Here is a 20,738-nt window from a genome sequence, read left to right as displayed (position 1 = left end):
ATCCATAATATCTCACATATCCCATGGGCCATTGCTGTAAACTCAGCCTCTGCACTGGATCTTGCAACCACTGATTGTTTCTTACTCCGCCAAGTAACCAAGTTACCTCCAACAAATAGACAATATCTAGAGGTGGAGCGTCGGTCTATGATTGACCCTGCCCAATCAGCATCTGTATAAGCTTCTATCTTCAAGTGATCATGTCGAGCAAATAGTACTCCTTTACCCGGTGAGGATTTCAAGTAACGGAGAATTCTACGAACAGCTTTCATATGTGTCTCTCGTGGCGAATACATAAACTGACTTACCACACTTACCGCATGAACGATATCTGGTCTAGTGTGTGATAAGTAGATTAGTCTGCCAACTAGTCACTGATATCTTCCTTTCTCTACTAGGGGGCTGTTGAGGTCTTCTCCCAATTTGACATTCTGCTCTATTGGATTATCAATAGCTTTGTACCCTAACATTCCTATTTCTTTGAGAAGATCGAGTATGTATTTCCGTTGAGAAAGAAATATTCCATGCCTTGATCTTGCCACTTCAATGCCTAGAAAATACTTCAGATTTCCCAAGTCCTTTATTTCAAATTCTTGTGCCAAGGATTGCTTTAGTCTTTGTATCTCTTCCTCATCATTTCCAGTTAGCATCATATCATCCACATAGACAATAAGAGCTGTTACTTTTCTTTGTAGTGAATGCTTAATAAATAATGTATGATCAGCCTGACTTTGATTGTAACCAAATTTCTGCATAGCTTGGGAAAACCTTTCAAACCAGGCTCTAGGAGATTGTCTCAGTCCATACAAGGCTTTCTTTAGTTTGCACACTTTACTATTAGAAGCTGGTAGCTTAAGGCCAGGGGGGAGTTCCATGTATGCTTCTTCTTCAAGATCTCCATGGAGGAAAGCATTCTTTACATCCAATTGGTGTAGAGGCCAATCTTGATTTGTTGCCAATGAGATAAGAACTCATATAGAGTTCATCTTTGCTACTGGTGCGAATGTCTCCTTGTAATCAATCCCATAGGTTTGTGTAAAACCTTTTGCAACCAATCTAGCTTTTTATCTTTCCACTGACCCATCTGCTTTATGCTTAATTGTAAACACCCACTTGCATCCAACTGCCCTTTTCCATTCGGTAAGTCAACAAAATCCCATGTGTCATTTTTCTTAAGAGCTCTCATCTCTTCTTGCATCGCTTCTTTCCATTTTGGATCTCCTAATGCTTCTTGGAAGGTTTGAGGGATAGACACAGAAGATAACTTGGATAGGAAAGAACGAAATGCAGGTGAGATATGTTGATATAAAAGAAAATTTGATATGGGATGATGAGTGCATGATCTAACTCCTTTGCATTGTGCAATAGGAAGATCAATATCATTTATGGTGGGTATAGAGAGAACAGGAGCAGAATTACCTGAGTCAGGTTCAGATGATTGCTCGGGAGCTTTTGGAGTAGTCTTACTTTTCTGGCGCCTTGAATAGACCCTTAGTTCTTTTATAGGTGTCTCATCCAGCTTATCATCAGTGGATGACAGCTCATTATTAGCCTCTTGCACTTCAACATCAGTGAAATTAGTTTTCAAGTCAACATTAGTGGAGGTAATAAGAATAGGTAATGACACAGAAAACTCCTCATCGCCATTATACTCCCCTTGAGGAGGAGTTTGAAGTGAGAAGTAAAATTATGTCTCAAAGAAGGTTACATCCGATGTGGTGTATTTGGAGGGAGCGAAATTGGCGGACTTTTGAGGACAGGGACAAATCCGATGACCAATTGCTTGCTTATTTTTGTGGTTCTCTATTTGATTGGTCTAGGGCTTGGGGACTCACCTCTAGTGACTCTCTCCCTTTGTTCCTTAGTTCTCTCCTTTGTAATTAGCTCTTTGTTGTTTTCCGTTTGTTTTCTTGTCTTTTTCTTCTTCTTTTTGTTTCTCTCTCTGTACTCTTTTCCCTACCTTATGTTTTCATGGGGTAGTTTCTTGAATATACATCTTTCTTATTTATCAAAAAAAAAAGAAGGTTACATCCATTGACACAAAGTGTTTTCGAGAAGGAGGGTGATAACATTTATATCCCTTTTGAGTAGGAGAGTAACCTATAAAGACACATTTGAGGGCACGAGGGTCTAATTTACTCCTAGATTGACCATGAAGATGGACAAAGCAGATACACCCAAAGACATGAGGAGGGATGATAAAATTAGAGGATGGTATAGATGAAAAAAGTAGCTCAAGTGGTCTCTTGAAGTCAAGGACGCGAGATGGCGTTCTATTGATGAGATAAGTTGCTGTGAGCAAGGCATCTCCCCAGTAGGACTTTGGAACACTGGCAGTAAGGAGAAGAGCCCGTGTGACTTCTAGGAGATGTCGATTTTTTCTTTCAGCAACCCCATTTTGTTGAGGGGTATAGGCACAAGTGGTTTGATGAATAATACCATGTGTATGAAAATATTTTTGAAGAGTACCAGACATATATTCCCCCCCATTGTCCGAACGAATCGTTTTTATTGAGGTGTTGAATTGCGTTTGAACCATTTTGTGAAATAGTTGAAAGACAGTAGACACATCACTTTTGTCTTTTAACAAATATACCCATGTAGTTCATGAAAAATCATCAATAAAGTAAATAAACCAACGACACCCATTTAAAGAAACAATCCTAAAGGGCCCCCAAATATCAATATGAATAAGCGAAAAAGGTGCAAAACTTTTATTACTACTAAGAGGAAAAGAAACTCAATGGTGTTTAGCTAGTTCACATGTCTCACACTGAAATATGGAAACATTATTATGCTGAAATAAAAAAGGAAACAATTTTTGTAACAATGTAAAAGAGGGATGTCCTAGTCTCTGGTGCCATAACCAAATTTGAGCTGCTGAGTCATCTGATAAGCCTTTTTTAGCCATCCTTGTGCTTTGGGCTGTTTGTCCAGATAGTAGAGACCATCCTTAAGGCTATCACTGCCAATCATTCGCCCCGTGGTTAGGTCCTGAAAACAACAATAGGATGAGTAAAAAATGGCTCTACAATTTAACTCAAGGGTTATACGAACAATAGATAATAAATTTGCTGCTAGGTTAGGAACATGAAGCATAGAGGATAAAGGCATGGATGGAGGCACAACAATTGAACCTTTACCACAGATAGATGATAAAGAACCATTGGCTACTCTAATTTTGTCCTTGCTGGAACAGAGATTATAGGAGGAAAAAGATGAGGATTTACCAGTCATATGATCTATAGTTCCCGAGTCAATTACCCAAGGATCATCATACTCCGTTGACGATGCATTAAGGGCTGTAGCTAAATTACCTGAATGGGCAACAGATGAGGATGTATCAGTAGGTGTTTCCAATCGAGCCATAAACTGATGCAGCTGTGCTAACTCCTCAGTGTTAAGTGCCCTTTCATGATTAGGAGCTGGAGTAGGTGCTGGAGGTATGTCCTCTGTGGAAGTAGTGTGATTTGCACGTGGACGAGAGAATCCACCAAAACAGCCCCCTCGCCCTCTTGTAGGACGGTCATGGAGCCTCCAACATGTCTCCCGAGTATGACGTGGTCTATTACAATGATCACAAAATAATTTGTCCTTGTCATCTAGAGCATTCTCATTCCAATGACCTTTGTCCCGATTCTTAGAATCTCCTTTGGCAGCACGTTGAAAAGTAGTGGCCAGTGCAGATTGTTCTGGAGTAGATGAATATAACATAACACCCTGACGACTTTCTTCATTCTGAACATATGAGAACACCTCTTTGAGTAAGGGAAGAGGATCCTTTCCCAAGATTTGGACTCAAACTTGATCATATTCAGCTCGTAGTCTTCCCTAGAATTCATAAATACATTCATCTTCAACAAATTTTTGAAAGTCTATCGCATCTTGTGTACATTTAGCTTTGAAAGTTTGATAGTGATCTAATTCTTGCCACAAACCACGAAGGTTATGGTAGTAAGTTGCAACATACCAATCACCCTGTGAAGTCGCTTGAATACGATGCTTCAAATCATAAACTTGTGCTTTATTTCCCATTTTGGAGTAGGTTTGAGCTGCTACATCCCAAATCTCCTTTGCAGTACGAAGAAATAAATATCCCTGACTGATCTTTGGTTTCATAGAATGCACCAACCAAGACATGACTGTAGAGTTCTCTGCCTCCCATTTGTCATATGTGGGATCAGTCTCCAAGGGTTCTGTGATTTTCCCATTCAAATAGCCCATTTTCCCTTTACTCCGAATAAATATTAATACAGATTGGGACCATGTTAGGTAGTTTAGCCTGTCCAACTTTTGAGTTGTAATCTGGAGAGTTGGATTCTCACTCAGGGAGGTCACCTGACTCTCTACTAGACATGGCAAAACGGGCGGGTCGGGTCGGGTTCGGGTCGGGTCAATCGGGTCACGGGTCAAAAACGGGTCACGGGTCAAAAACGGGTCATTTTAAGCGGGTTGAAATCGGGTTCGGGTCAATCGGGTTGCGGGTCGGGTCGGGTTGGGTCGGGTTGACCCGTATTTTTCACATGAAATTTTTTATTTTTTATTTTTTATATTTTTTATAAAGAAAACAATATGTATTTGCCATTTGGATAGTTATGCAACATATTACTTGATGTAAAATGCATTATTTTGCATTCACTACTTATATCAAGAATAAACTCAGTTAAACTTATTAATATTTATTCAATAATTTTAAAATTATACAAATCCTAACATTACTATCTAAAACAAAACAACACAAAGATAAGTAAAACAAATATACAAGTTTTATTTTTACACAATATCAACATTCAAAAAAAAAAAAAAAATTTACAAATGACTTATTGGACAACTCATTTGATAAAGAATAAAAACATATAAGAAAGTTACAATTTTAAAAATTAATTTTATAATCTATTATCAATTGTGGTTGACACTCTATTTCAATTTGAGATATACATTAAAGTTTGATTGCTTACTTATTTATACCTAGTCTCTTTTATGAAGATCATATCATTGTTAAGCAGCACACACTCTAGGACATATCATAATTTATTTTGAAAAGCCGTTTATTTTGAACATAAATTGTTAAAAAATAGATCTAAACATTCATAATTTATGCTAATTTGATACTTTGGCTTTACTATTTTCACACTCATGAATATGTCTCACACATATCTACAATTTTAAATCTGTTTTTAACTTTACTGTAACTAGATTATCTTGGCATGTACTTTGCTATTTGATATCTAAAAATCTTTACTCATTACAGAATGCTCAACCATTTATTTTTCAATTAATTTGCATGCAGTTATGTAAATGTATCAATTGTTTCCTTAAAGCTCACAATAAACAATTAAACCAATATTGTCTTAATTTCACTATTTTTTTTACCAAAAAAAAAAAGTTTTAAAAAAATGGTTCAGGTCGCGGGTCGGGTCGGGTTGACCCGCACAAAACACGGGTCGGGTCACGGGTCAACCCGTTTTTGCTTCGGGTCAAAAGAATCGGGTTCGGGTCAAGTATTTTTCGGGTCGGGTCGGGTCGGGTCGGGTCAGAAAATTCTGACCCGTTTTGCCATGTCTACTCTCTACCCCTCTAGTGTGAGTTTCGGAAGTCTTACTAACTTCTGACTTTTCCGAATCAGCCATCCAAATAAAATAGCTCCACAACCGGGCTTAATACAATAAAAAACTAAGTAGCACAAATCAAATCATAGAGTAATATTCAAATAAAGAGACATACAGAGCACATACAGTACCTCTTTTTTTTTTTTTTTTAAAGAATAATTACATGTGGTAAAGCTGGGCAGGAAACAGAAAACAAACCAGATGGACGACATCACTGTTTTTCATGGACAGTGCCTGCTGGAATCCGCTGCCTCTGGCTGCCAGAAAACTACCCCGGCACTAGAAGAAACCAAGAGGCCCTAGTGTGCCCAGCAACTCAAGAAATACTTCCCTTAGGACCAGAGAAGCTCTGATACCATGAAGAAACAAAAGAAACAAATAACTAGAGGAGAGAGGAATAAAATAATTGTATTATTACTTGCTTATTCCACTATGTACAACTCTGATTAAATAGAGAAACCCTAAACTTATAATAGGAATACAATAGCAGAAATAGGAAATCAAATAATCTCTAATTACTCAATTTCATTCTCTGAATATTTCCTTCTTTAAATATTTCCTTCACCTTCACGCCCAAGATTATACCATATATAGCTTTCCACACATACCATACATAGAATCTGTCATCAAGTTTGGTGAAGAAGAATATATGTGTTTGATCCTAGTTATTCTTTTAGAGTCCATTTGGTTGGATGGGTGGAAAAATGGGAGAATAGAAAATGGGAAAGGGATAGAAAATTGGGAGGATAAAAGAGATTTAGTTTTCTTTCATATGTGTTTGTTTGGGAGGATGAAAAAGTAGAGAGATGGAAAATGAAGTTGGTATAAATTTACAATAATGTCCCTATTAAATAAAACAAAAAGTAATACATTTTTTAATTAAAAAATTGTGTAGGGACACTTCAATTTTATTTTTTACTTTTTGAAAGACCAAGAGCCAAAGGATCCAAAACAGATGTGAGCCCAAAAAAATAAAAAATAAAAAAAGAATGTAAGAAACGGATAAAAGTAAAAGGAAGAAAAAGAAAAAAAAGTGGAAAAAAAAAAAAAAAAAAAAACCAAGACCAGCTAACGATGATAATAGAAGAAACGGACAAAAAAAATAAGCAAAAAAATTGCTAGTTGCTGGTTGTTGGGAGAATGACAATTTTGTCCAAAACACACTTCCCCATTTTATCTTGAATTTTCTCTCCATTTTGGAGAGATTAAGTTTTGGTGGGCCCAGAGAGAAAACACCTGGGGCCCACCAATTTCCCCCTCCCCCTCCCCCTCCCAACCAAACACCCTTCCCATCCATTTTCTCTCCTATTTTCCACTTTTTTTTTTCCATCCTCCTCAAAATCATCCCAACCAAACATACCCTTATAGCTGATCCCAAAGTTCAAGGATAGAGGCTTTGTTGTATTTGTAGAGATGAGATATATTAATTGTTAATGTTGGAGTTATTCATGAGGGCATCTCATAAGTCTCTTTCTATTTGGAACCCTATATTAGAAAAAATTGAACGGAAGTTAGTTAGGTGGAAGAAGCTGTATTTGTCGAAAGGTGGTAGATTGACTTTGCTTAAAAGTATGTTATCTAGCATCCCTACTTTTTTTTTTTTTTTTTTTTTTTTTTTTTTATCTCTTTTCACTGTTCCTACATATCTGGCTAATAAAATTGAGAAGTTGCAAAGGGATTTTTTTGTGGGGTGATTCTAAGACACATTTGTTGGGATGGGATAAGGTGTGTATGCCTATTGCCAATGGTAGTTTAGGAATTAGGAAATTGATCACTTTCAATAATGCCCTACTCGAAAAGTGGCTTTGGCGTTTCGGGGTTAAGGAGACTCGACTTTGGAGGAGGGTTGTAGTTTTGAAATTTGGGGAAGAATTTTTTGGGGAGGGGGGGGGGGGGGGGGAACCTCCAAGCTAGGAAAGGGTGTTCGTGGGTGTGGTTTGTGGAGAAGTATTTGGATGGGTTGGGATGTTTTTAGCAAAAACATCCAGTTTAAAGTTGGGGTGGGGAATAGAGTGAAATTTTGGACAGATCAGTGGTGTGGGGATCTTCCTCTCCATTTGGCTTTTCCAGTCTTGTACAATATTGCTACTAACAAAGCGGCTTTTGTAGACTATCTTTGATATGTCAAGGGGCGTGGGATAGGAGAACTTGGGATGTTCGTTTCATTCGGGGTCCTAATGATTGGGAGGCGGATGTGGTGGATGATTTCTTTTGATTTTTGGCATCCAATTTACCTTCAACAATAGATGGTGATCGTATGAGATGGAAGTTGACAAAGAACGGGGATTTTAATATCTGTTCATTTTATCATAAGTTAGATGGTTCTTTCGTTGTTTTTCCATGGAAAGGTATTTGGAAGGTTAAGGCACCCTAGCGTATCTCTTTCTTTGTTTGGACAGTTGCATGGGATAGGATTCTCATGCGAGATAAACTTGCAGGTTGGGGGCTTTGATTTCGTTGACTAGTGCATTATGGGTTGTTGTTGTGGATCATTTGTTGTTACATTGTGGAAAGATTTATTGGTTGTGGAGCTTTGTGTTTAGTACTTTTGGGATTTCGTGGTTCCTACACGTTTGGTGAAAAATTTTCTATTTGGTTGGTGGAATGGTTGGGGAAGCATTCATCTCACATTTGGAATTTAGTTCTGTTGTGTTTGATGTGGTGTATTTGGAGGGAACGCAATCGGCATACTTTTGAGGACTTGGATAGATCCGATGATCAACTGCTTGCTCTCTTTTTTGGCTCCCTTTTTGATTGGTCTAGGGCTTGGGGACTCACATCTAGTGATTCTCTCCCTTTATTCCTTAGCCCTCTCTTTATTTGTAATTAGTGCTTCTTTTATGTTTTTGCTTTTCTCTCTTTTTTTGTACTCTTTGATATGCTTTGTGCTACTTTGCATTTAGCAGTTTTTTGAATATACATATTTCTTACTTATCAAAAAAACAAGAAGTTATTCATGAGAATGTGTTGTGAGATGCTTTGCATGGGGATAAAGCTTCAAAGAAGCTTGAAAGGGTTTATGAAGCCCACCAAATTTTAAAATTGCCTCTATTTATGGTTTAACCATTGATATTTATTACCCCTCCAATGTTGTTAATACTCCTTCACTTGTATGGGTGAGGTTTTGGGTTCAAGAATCAAGACCTATGGAGTGTGTCACAATAAAAAATCTATTATTCTAAATATGCCACCCCCTCCACATGCACACACACAAACTTAACTAAGAAGAGGAAAAGAAAAAACACTCTCTGGTTCTGGAAGGCTTAGCACAAAAATTTGTGTCACATTTCAGAGAATTTTGTTCTTTCTTCCCTAGATATGAAAAACACTATATTTTTTAACCAATGAATCCCTTAAAGATGGTCAAGTCTGTTATTATAAATGCTGTTATGTCTTATTTTGATATTTAGAGTTAAAAAATTGCTGTTCAGTTTTCCGAAATTGTCCTAAGATGGTTCTATTTAATTGTTTCAGGTTTGAAAAATCCCCTTACCTTGATGAGCTATGTGACTCCAGTGATGGCATTGGCAACTGCCTTTTTTTCTCTTATATTGGATCCTTGGCATGAAATCATAGGGAGCAACTACTTCAATAGTCCATGGCATGTCACTCGAAGTTGCTTGTTGATGCTTTTTGGTGGAACACTTGCCTTTTTTATGGTAAGAATTTAGGTTTAACTTTTTTTTATTTTTTTAAAAACAATTTTTTCTTTAGGTTTCCTTTTTGCTTTTTTTTTTTTTTGGGGGGGGCGGGGGGGGTGTGGGGGGTGGGTTGGGGGGTGATGGAGATGGATTTTAACTGACTTCAACTTAAATGTAGTCCAGTTCAGTTGTTTAACTTCTCATGTTGCTGTTGTAGTTAGCATGCCTTTAAGTCATATATCTATAAATTTGAGTTATTGCTTATAAATACTTAGGATGTTCATGTTGCTGCAGGTATTGACAGAATACATTCTTGTCTCAGTAACTAGTGCTGTCACGGTAACAATAGCAGGTGTTGTCAAGGAGGCTGTCACTATAGTGGTATGAACTGCTCATTTTTGTCTGTTTGTTAAATTGACCTAGTGCAAACTCTAAATTTGTGGTTCTGTCCAACAGTCTAGACTTCCCCATTGTCATGTTGCAAATTTCTGTTTCCATGCACAAAATATGTTTTTGAATTGGTCCACAACTCCGCATTCTTTTAGGATATTCAGCTGTTAATTTTCTCTTTGTTAACAACTACTAATTCATTAATGCATGTGCTAGCAAGGTTTTCTTTATAATTAGGAATGGGTAACCTTTCCTTCTACATAATTGCATGCTGGCAATTTTTTGTAATAAATTTTCATCATTGATTTCATAATTGCTAAGTGGAGCTTGGTTTTTTATTTTATTTTATTTTCTTAATAAGTAAGAAAAAATTTAGAAGAAAAGATTACTTCAGGCACATGATGGTGACCATTAACCTAAAGAATTACAAAAACTTATACACAAAAAAGAAGTGAATCCATGAAATTTATTAACGTATTACAATTTGTAAGACCCAATACTCAAGACCAATCAAATAAAGTGTTTATCAACAATGTTGAGTCATTGATCTGTCTGTATTCTCAAGCATATGACTATTTGAAGGAACAGAGCTAGAAATAGTTGTAAATCCTAAAGTGAAAAACTTTGATGGAGTTTGTGCCTTTTACAGCTGATTTATACACGTGACACTGCTATAGCAAACCTATCAGTTTGGTATATAAGCAATGTACCCATGTTTACTTAGTGAGTTCTGTCACATCTTCAAAAGCACTTCTGATTTCCTCTCTTTCCCACCTTCTCACTCACCTGATTATTGTCCATATCTAACCTAATGTTTCTGCACTCTCCTCACTCACCTTATCATTTAAATGTCCATGTGATTTTGGAAAGCTTGGCTGTTAGAGTTGGGCCTTTCCTCCAAAAGTTGATAAAGAAGACTGCTAGGGAAGGCATGGTTTATAAGATATAATCTGTGAACTGTGTATCCAAGGGAACAAATATTTCCAAATGTTTCAATCTGCATGGTGGACAATATAAGTTTTGACATTCTACACAGTACGGTGATGGTTCCAGATGTAGATAACAAAGTGCTTTTTCTAATCCTTGCCTGGAGAAGAGACATGTTTCCTGAAAGATGCAGATGTGGTTACAGTGTCAATTTTGTGTCTGCATTTTGGGAAGAGAGAGAACAAGCTCTTAGGGAATAGAAGCAGTAAGGGGATAGGTTGTGCAATTACTCATATTTTCCCAAAATTAGAAAGTTAACAAAAGGGTGTGGGGACTTTTCTGTCTGCATGTAAGCGTTTAGTAAATGTATTTAAGAGCAACTTCTGATCATTTCATTTATAAGGCTAGCATTTTCTCCTATCTATTATAAGCTTAATGAACTATTTTATTGATGTAAGAAACAAGTACTTTTGATAGAGAGTGGATGAATAGGGAAACAGGAAATTCGAAGTTCCTTGGTGCATTAATTAGATATATTAATTTCTTATTCTCCATAAACTTTTTGAGTGATTCTGTATATTGAGATGCTGTCTCCATTGACTCCTACTAAAAAAAAAAAAAAAAAAAAACCTGTTGTTTCCAAACATATGTAATTGCCAATTCTCGGCTATTTAAATTATGAAGCACTACTGTCATGTGGTCCTGTGAATGGCAATTAATGTTTTCCACTGGTATTAATCTCTACTTATTGGCCTGCTAACCTTGGATTTGAATTGAAAACATTTCATTAAATTCATTGTTAATTTGCTTGATATTGATGAATTTCCTCTGCTGGTTTGGAAGCTGCTGTTGTGTACTATTTGTTTGACATTATTTTCTGATCTTGTGCAATTCAGGTTGCAGTCTTCTACTTCCATGATGAATTTACCTGGTTGAAAGGTGCTGGCCTTTTCACAATCATGATTGGTGTTAGTTTATTCAATTGGTACAAGTAAGTCTTCAGTTTCAAGCAAAATATCATAATATTTCAGGTTTTTTTTAATCCCTTTTCATATCGCAAAATGAAACTAATAATCTACAAAAGACTGTCAAGATTTTTATCTTGGTTCATTTTGTCATTGTTGTTCTTTATTCATTCTTGGAATTTAGGATTTTCAACATTAAATTGTTGTTAATTTGCCCAATTTGTTGGGTAATAGTAATAAAATCCTTTGAGTTTCCAATGGAGTTTTTTAGGTTTCAATCCCCCTTCTCCAACTATGGAATTATAAATAAATAAAAAAATTCTTCGAATTTCCATTTTCTGACATGCCTAGTGGCCTTGGGAAATTTGGAAATGGGATTGTGTTTTTATAAGCGTTTATTTCTAAAGTGTCTTGCTTGTACTTTACCATATTGCTGTGCTTAAATTTCATGTTTGCATTTCAATGTGTGTGTGTGTGTGTGTGTGTGTGTGTGTGTGTGTATAGAGAGAGAGAGAGAGAGCTAAATTATAGTCGCCTGAAATATTTTGGGAAGGTTGTAAGGTTTAGGACCACCTTGTCTATCTATTCAGCCTCTCCCCTGACTTTGTTATGTACACTTCTAAGTGTTAGGTTGTTATGGGTTGTTATTTGTGGGGCAAAAAAATAATTTCAGTAGTAGGTTCAAACCAATAACAAGTAACCACCTATGATGTGTTGTGAATGTAGCATCTCTCTTTCTTAAAAGAGAGAAATCATGCATCACCATGTGCTACAAGCTTAGGCTTGAATAGAGTTAGCATTTTGGGTTAAAATTGCCGAATACCATCTTTGGCTGAAATTATTAGTGTTTCTGCAAACATAAAACCTTTATGAACCAGTTCCCTCTACACAATATTTCTGCAATTATCAAATCCATCTCCAGAATCTTTCAAGACCTGAGAACAAGCAAACACCTATTCATCAAATATAGGTCTTTATAATCTTTTTAGGGGATTGAGCATTCTTGTCAGCACTGGCTACAGGGTCCTCTCATAAGACCTTAAGGAGCTGAATACCTTGAAACTATCATTTTCATTCTTTAGGCAGACATCAACTTGTATATGTTGCCGCAGCTGCACATTGTCAACCCTGATTCTTCCTTCTGGGATGACTCAATTGTCGCTGAGTTGAATCAACCCATATCTTTGCGGTCAATCTTCCACATTTTTTTCATGTTATGACGGTTCTCATGTTATGACATAAGCTTTATATTATTATTGTTATTTTAAAAAGGAAAAAGCTTACTCTAGGTAGAACTTGAAAAAAAAAAAAAAAAAAAAAAAAAAGGCCTTTGTCTTAATTGGGTGGTTTTTATTTATTTTTTCCCCAATATAAGGAATTGTGTACTAGCTTTCAGGCAGACTGTTTCACTCCCTATCCATGCGATACCCTGAAAACCCATGGATTGGTAGTGTGGTGGATTAAGCTTGGGACCTAAGTGATTACTGCACATCCTTTTAAGTCCATTGAGCCCACCACCCAAGTGTTTCTAAAAGGATGCTATGTTCTTAGGTGTGCACCAGGATGCTCTAGTTGTTGCACTCTTCTAATAAAACTTACTCTATCTTTGGGATGTGATATCTTTTCAATATGAGGCTTGTCACAGCTTCTGAAACTCTTATGAATTTGCAGGGCTTTTATGAGTGCCCCTAATATTTCTTCAGAATGTACTGTGCAATATTTCTTCCATTATAGTAGTTGAAACTTTATTCAAGAGAGCTGTATCTGAGTAGTTAGTGGTAGCATATTTAAAAGTGAAATGTTCGATTGGTATGTCATTTGGGAGATACCATGTTATTGATAAGTTGACACAGCAAGCCTGAATCTTGAGCTCTCAATTGTTTGTTCAAGACTCCTTGGGTACATGCGTAACTTGCCATTTAATTAAAAAAAAAATGTTATCAAACACTAGTTTTGTTATAGGATTTAACATTTAAAATATTTTTATGCCAGTGATAGAAGAATCCAAATCCCACAGTACTATGCACTCGTGGAGTCATGAGTGGCACTCTGATTGGAGTGATAAATTCTGCTTTGGCCAGCCAATTGTAAAATGTTGGCTCTTCACTTGTGGACTTTTGTTTCTGTATGTTTGGTCGTTATCTAAATCTAAGCATTTACAGACATAATCCCATAGGTTGTAAAATGTAGGAAGAGCTGAACTTTATCATTAATTTTTATTGAAGAAAATTAAAATGTCTAGAGCATGAGAACTTATCACATGCCTTTTATTCTAGCTTATCCATCCTTGTCTGCTTCTTTGTTGATCAATTTATGTTCTTTATTTATTAGATACCAAAAGCTGAAGAAGGGTGAAAACAGTGAAGATGACAGTGTGGGACCACTCACTACAAATGTTTCTGCCAAGTATGTGATTATTGAGGAGGATGAACATGATGATGGTGCTTGAGAGCCTTAGCAATCACATTGCTTGTATTCGAAGTAAGCCGCTCACTATATTCTTGTTAAATGATTTTCATTGCAAATTTGTCCATGTATGTTTCATTTCCATTTAGCTTCTAATTGCTTATGGATCGAGTACGTGGCGCCAAATTCACCAAGTTGATAATGATGGTTTTAAATTTATTCTTTCACTTGTAACCTTCTCACAAAAATGGATCTGGAAACATTGTACTTTAAACTTCTAGCTGTTCCTACCTTTACTTGTTTTTGTCAAATATAATCTGAAAATCATTGTGCTTTAGCTGTGGGCGAATCTAATCCTGTTCTGGAGAGGTGTACAAATGGAGGAACTTTTCTAAGGAATATTCTAATATATCTTGTTTATTTTTATTCAATCTTTTTGAACCTATGATACCTGTCCTATTTAGTTAAAGAGTCTTTGTTTTGATTTTGATAGTTATCTGCTTGATAGTTCAAAGTTTGACACCCTTGTCTTGGATGATTAGGATGTACAGAAGTCATCACTGGCTGTGATGCTTAGCATAGCTGAAATTATTGTTAAATCTTTTAATCGTTTCATTATCTACTGTTAGTAGGATATATCAAATCATATTAAAGATTCCCACAGTTTTGGTGGTAGGGTTTGTTGGATGTGAGGCGTACCACAAACCTGGGTTCAATATCCGAGTGCATGAGTGTGGTCATCACCTATGTTTGATTTTGACGGCTGAGCATCAAAAAAGAAAATAATGCTTTTTAATGCATATTGTTGAATGTTGTGTGTGGACATGGATCATATTTCATCTTCGAGTATTGGTTATTATTCTACCTTACAGAAAATCATGTAATGATTTCTAAGCAAAAATGACATAATGGGCTCTACTTCGTATTTTACTTGCAATCTTGCATATTGATAGGGTATTGCTATGTCGTTGACACAACTAGACATCATAAATGTGGTAAATTTACACAGGGAAAGTTGATACTCATGCTCTCTTTCAGGTGAAGCTTGTATGAAACACCAGTTTAGTTAGTTTCAGCTTCACAGTATATATGAAATCCTATGTTCTTCGAGCTTTGGATCTTGTAGTCTGTACTTCCTCTTTTGGGTTGGTGGTAAAGAGATTGGATGTCCTGCACTAATAGGAGTCAAGTTAACAATTTGTCAACGTCAACTGCCTACATGCAATCAACAGATTTTGAATGGCAAGTTTCCTTGAGCTTCCAGTTAATAGCAATACTTATGCCGCGTTAGAAAATATTCATCTGGATGTCAAAGATTGTTGCTGGTTCAGCTTTTGGCATTATGTTTCTTCTTCTCAAGATAAAAGGATTTACATTGCAACAGGAAGCTGTCAAGATTGAGTGCCATTTTATGTCTTTTTTTTTTTTTTTTTTTTCCTCCAATTGTTCATTATGTTAGTTGGCGGCTTCATTTTGTTGGATGTAAATAATAATTGCAATGAGGTATGGTTTATTCCGGAAGAAAAAGTTTTTCATAAAATATTCAAGTGTTGATTTTTAACATGATGTTCTTAATACCATTGACTGTAATATCATCCGTAATGGATACATTGTCTTTGCAAGTTGGAGCTAGAGGTTAAGTGGCTTTTGTTTGAGGCCCATCGCTTGTCCTCATGTTTTCTTTACCATCAAATTTTCATTTAGATTAATGTGTTAGAATCAGGATTCATTTTCCTCCTTCATTATTGTAACTATCGAATTATTTATAATAAAAAAATGTAGAAGGAAAGTTTGTTACCATGAAGCAAATTGGTATTACATATCTACTAAGAAAGGTATTCATTAAACACCAAAAATATTGATTTTGAAGTCTTATAAACAAATAATATTACGAAGGAATTGGTGCTGTGGAGCGCACAGCTCGATTAACTAGGCTCACAATCTATTTATTGTTATGGGTATAAGGATATCCTACAATGGGAAGCTCCTAAGGGCGAAAGTCATTACCTAAAGTGCAATTAATTGGTCCTCCTGAGCAAGCTTGCTCTTGGTTTCTTTCTTACTCTAATTCGTTGGTTCCTTTCCCTCAAGTGTCTTAACGCTTTCTCCTTCATTTTCCCACTATATATAGGCTTCCTGAGTGGGTTAGTAATGATCACTTTCAATGATTTTTCGTGTAGGTGGGGCCCTTCAGGATTATTCTGACAAAAAAAGGGCCTCACTTTGGAAACATGTGAATCAGTCTTGGGACTTGCAATAGATGCTGGATGTTGCTCAACGGCGACCTTCCCCTAAGGTGTTACCGAGGTACCCTAGAGTAGGCCCCGAGCTACATTAGACCTTGAGAATGAAACAACTCACAATTTTCTCAGCTGAGCATCATGGACTGGGCTTGATGAAAGACTTTTATCCAACCTATGACCCATGGGCTTCCCAATAATGGGCCAATAATCATATAGGTGCCATTGGCAATAGGGTGTAGAAAATATTTTGAAATGCTCTTTTAAGTGGTAAACACTATATAATCCCTGTTTGATATAATGAATTCATCAATTTTGACTTATTGACTAAATATATTTTTGGTAAGCAGGAAATTGGATTGGAAGCACTCCAATTATTACCTTATTTTTCACAAACTTGTGTCTTTGATATCACTTCTTAAAATTTAAAGTCACACACAAGTGTTTGGAGATAAGATAGGAGAAACTCTCCAACACTTTAATATTTTGGAAGCACCTAAGAGCAACTCAATTTACAACTCAATTTATTTGTCTTGCCACAAGTACATTAAATGAGTATTTATAAACTAGAGTAAGTAAATCTATAACCTTCCTAATTAATTGTTATATGCATAACTCCTAACGCTTATCCATGACACCAGTTTTGTTAATTTTATACATCTATATCTATATAATATATAGGGTAAATTCCAATAAACTACCCTGAGGTTTGGACTAATACTAACTAAGTTCAAGACTTAAAAAATAACCAACTTGGTCCTCAAAGACACTTTAGTCCCTAACTCCGTTGATCACCGTTACTTTATTCTCACATTCTTTTCTCATCCCTCTTTCTTGTCTCAAATCCCTCTCTTCACTATATTCTCTCCTTCCGCACACACCCATTGCCATTCTTAATATTGCTGGAGCTTGAGGCTTCTGCTTCTCTCTTGCTCATAAAAGACTCATCATCTAATGGCTTCTGGTAAGGTGTGTTGTATATTACTTGTCTACTCTTTTATCTGTAACAAATGAACGCTAGTGAGTTTTAATTCTTATATTGACTTGATTTTGTGGATTTGTAACAAGTTTTTCCAGCATTTTATTGCCTTGGACAAAGCTCAAAGAATTCCTTGTGCACACAAATATGTTAAACTGAGATTAAGAATTCATTAGAGTCGAGATCTGGGTCTGCGATCTAGCTTGCTAATCATCCTACCATTGTTGTGTAGATATATGGCCATGCTTGAAAGATGCTTGTTGATCAATTTATTGGAGGTGCAATTATTGACACGGACAGCCAAAACAATCAAGAATTGGTGAGTAAGGCACCAAGAAATTCCTCCATAGACCCACTTGGCTTTCTACTGTTTACACTCAAATGCTGCATCTTTGATTTGGGCTGAAGCCAAGATGAAGTACCAAGACATCAACATTGAAGAGAGGGGTTTGAATCTGAGATAAGAAAGAGGAGTGATAATAGAATGTGAATAAAGTAATGGTGATAAATGGAGTTAGGGACTAAATTGTCTTTCAAGGACTAAGTTGGTCATTTTTTAAAAGTTTTGGACTTAGTTGGTATTAACCCAAACTTTAGGATAGTTTATTGGAATTTATCCTAATATATAATATCTAAAAATTGAAGCGTAACATTTATTTTTGTTACTTACTACGCTTTTATTGAATTATATTGGTCATATCACCATTTTCTTTCCATCATTAAAAAAAAAAAAAAACCTCTTTTCCCTTTTAGTCTACACCTATTGTTACACTTTTTCCATCCCTCCCTTTGTTTCTTTATCTTTCCAGTTTCCACTACTCTTTATTTTACCGTTACACGTCCTTTATCATTTTATCTTATATTTTGACTCCTTTTCTACTTATTTTATTTTGTATAGATTGAGTATCATTTCTTCCGTTTAATTTATTTTTTCCCATATAGGAACTCTGAGTACTCTCTGTCTCTGGAATTTGGTCATTTCTTATAACTTTAATTTAGTTATTTTATTTTAAAATGTGTATTGGTATTGTGTTTTTTTAATTCCCTATCACAAAGTCTTCTTTCTACTCTCTTGTAGCTTTGATTGGATTTTGATTTGGGTTGATAATTAGCTTTTTTGGAAATATCAATTTGAGTTTATATCAAAACATAATCTACATAGTTATGAATTTGAATGTTCCTACCAATTGTTTAAGTAATAAATTATTATAAAGTCTATCTTTTATTAAGTTGTTTTCGTTTTAATTTTGGCTAAGTTAATATTGTAATTTTGTGATGAGTTTTGATTATAATGATAATCTCCTTTCAATTCATTAAGAGATGAGAAATTTGAAACTTATAAAATTTAGTTGTTTATTAGGTAAATACAATAAACCACAATAGAAGTTAGAAGAATATAGTTCATCTAAAAAAATCAATCAAACACCCTAAAATTATATTTGTATGAGAATAAAGATAAAAAATAATTGTAAAATTCTTTAAAAAAGAATAGACAAAATTTGAAACAATTGTTGCTGTTTATATATTACACCTAATTATAAAATAGTGATATATTCCCTTCTACTGGTATATCCGAAGTGTTAGGAGAGCTTAATAGTTGAATGAGAACTATTCAGAAAGTGGTTTGGTTAAGAGATTCTGACGGAACTACAGCTTGGTCAACAAATCTGTGGCTGGCCTAAATTTAACCAACACGGGTAACCTCGTGCTCTTGGACAAAAATAATGCCACAATTTGGTGTTCTTTTTATCACCCAATCGACTCGCCGGTTTTTTGGCCACCACACAGTTATCTTAATGCAAACCCCTATACTTCATGGACCAACACTCTCTCCACTCCTGTTTCTGTCCAATTCAGCGACTGATCAACTGTGAGAATCATCCTTAACTGTGGATTCTCGGGCCCAGTATTTGCTTGTGGCTTCGTTTGTAATGAAATATGCAACGGCTATCTCTTTGCCATTTTTGTTATTTATTTATATTGACGGCAACATTCATAAGGATGTTGCTCCACAAGTAGTATGGTCTGCTAACCAGAAGAATCCGATTAGCATTAATGCGACTCTGCGGCTCAGTTCAGAAAGAGGTTTGGTGTTACAAGATGAAGATGCTAATTGAACTACAGTGAGGTACACAAACATTGGCACAAAGTCAGTTGTTGGCCTGTACTTATCTGACATGGGTAACATCATGCTCTTGAATCAAAATAACAAAACAATTTGGCAGTCTTTCGATCACCCAACTGACTCGCTGCTTCCTGGGCAAAAATTGATGGTAGGGCAGAGACTCACCTCTACTGTTCCAGCAAAATATCAGATTGTTTTCGCTTTACCTCTCTGGGGAGGGGTTGTTCGCTTTCATAGAGTCTAATGCTTCGGAACAATATTTTTCTTTCAATTTACCTAATACAAGCTATATTCAATTTCAGAATGGAAGCTTTGCTTTCTTCACAGATCCTGCAGAATCACATCCAAATAGTAATCAATTTAAAATTCCATCAGCATTATCATTGCAGTACATGAGATTTGGGCCTGATGGACAGTGGACACTAGAGATTGTATGAGTGGAACCAAGATGATCTCCAGTGGAAGTGGCTGATCTTCTCAACACAGATATATGTGGTTACCCTATGGTTTGCAGTACTTAAGGAATTTATACAAATGGGCAGTATAGCTGTCCTGTACCCGAAAATGGGACAGACTATTTTAAGCAAGTGAAAGACAGGGAGCTTGACAATGGATGCTCCTTAGTTACTCCCCCTCTTGTGAATCTCCCCCAAATTGGCAATTTTTGGAGCTTGAGAACTATACTTACTTTACTGAAATAACAGAAGCTGCAGAACTCCAAAACGTAAATTTAGAGTTTTGCAAACAAGCATGCTTAAAAAATTGTTCCTGCAAAGCTGCTATTTTCTTACAAAAACCTTATTGAAATTACTCTTTCGGGGCTTGCTCTTTAAAATCCCAAGTTTTTCCACTTATAAATGTGATAACGATGTTCAATATTAGTGATTATTATGGGTATACAGCATACATCAAGGTGCAGAATGTCCCAAGTGCAGAGCAGGCAAAAAACAGAAATGGGATTGTAATAGTATTGGGATCAATTGCATCTTTGTTTGGTCTGTTCTCCTTAATTTTGATCTTGGTTTTTTCATATTGGAAGAGCAAAGATTTTGATGAAGTTGAGGAGTATGATTTAGATTATGTACCAGGAATGCCCACAAGATATTCTATTACAAGAAGAAGCTTGGTGAAGGTGGATTTGGCACAGTTTTTGAAGGGATTCTAATTGACAGCACTAAAGTTGCTGCCAAGCGTTTGGAGTAAACCTATGGTGACAACTCCCAAAGATATGATCACACTAAGAGTAGGTTGGCCAGTTTAAAATATAAATTCCAGAATACGACATTGTCTAAAATGTTGTTTGTGTTTGGAATAAAATTCCAAGGAGAAAGAAGAGAACGGAAAGGAAGGAAAGCAGTGGGTTATTTCTTATTTGAAGTCTTGGGAGCAATGGACAACCTGTAATAGTGTTTCAATGCCTCATGTTTTGGAGTTTTGGGAGTGCAATGGACAAGGA

At 36.0% G+C, this 20,738-nt stretch overlaps 2 protein-coding genes across 6 annotated transcripts in view; one reads left to right on the top strand and one right to left on the bottom strand.

Moving 5' to 3' along the window:
- LOC126695990 (probable sugar phosphate/phosphate translocator At1g06470) overlaps nt 1-20,738 on the top strand; it is an 89,963-nt gene that overhangs the window by 9,697 nt on the left and 59,528 nt on the right. For 2 of the 5 annotated variants that reach the window (XM_050392778.1, XM_050392779.1), the window contains exons 9-13: nt 9,084-9,268; nt 9,545-9,631; nt 11,464-11,558; nt 13,864-14,013; nt 14,977-15,597. In XM_050392778.1, the coding sequence (XP_050248735.1) occupies nt 9,084-9,268; nt 9,545-9,631; nt 11,464-11,558; nt 13,864-13,981 (485 nt within the window). In that variant the 3' untranslated portion in view covers nt 13,982-14,013; nt 14,977-15,597. Of the gene's footprint in view, nt 1-9,083; nt 9,269-9,544; nt 9,632-11,463; nt 11,559-13,863; nt 14,014-14,976; nt 15,598-20,738 lie in introns of those variants that run through there. The other 3 variants (XM_050392780.1, XM_050392782.1, XM_050392781.1) reach the window with 3 other exon arrangements.
- Nucleotides 2,899-3,714, bottom strand: LOC126695993 (uncharacterized). The gene is made up of 2 exons (XM_050392785.1): nt 3,231-3,714; nt 2,899-2,994 (listed from the first exon to the last, which is right to left on the bottom strand). The coding sequence occupies exons 1-2, from the start codon at nt 3,712-3,714 to the stop codon at nt 2,963-2,965; spliced, it is 516 nt and encodes a 171-aa protein (XP_050248742.1). The 3' UTR covers nt 2,899-2,962.

Source organism: Quercus robur, chromosome 8, assembly GCF_932294415.1.
Source record: "Quercus robur chromosome 8, dhQueRobu3.1, whole genome shotgun sequence".
NCBI lineage: Eukaryota > Viridiplantae > Streptophyta > Magnoliopsida > Fagales > Fagaceae > Quercus > Quercus robur.
This window is presented reverse-complemented; position numbering and strand designations above follow the sequence as displayed.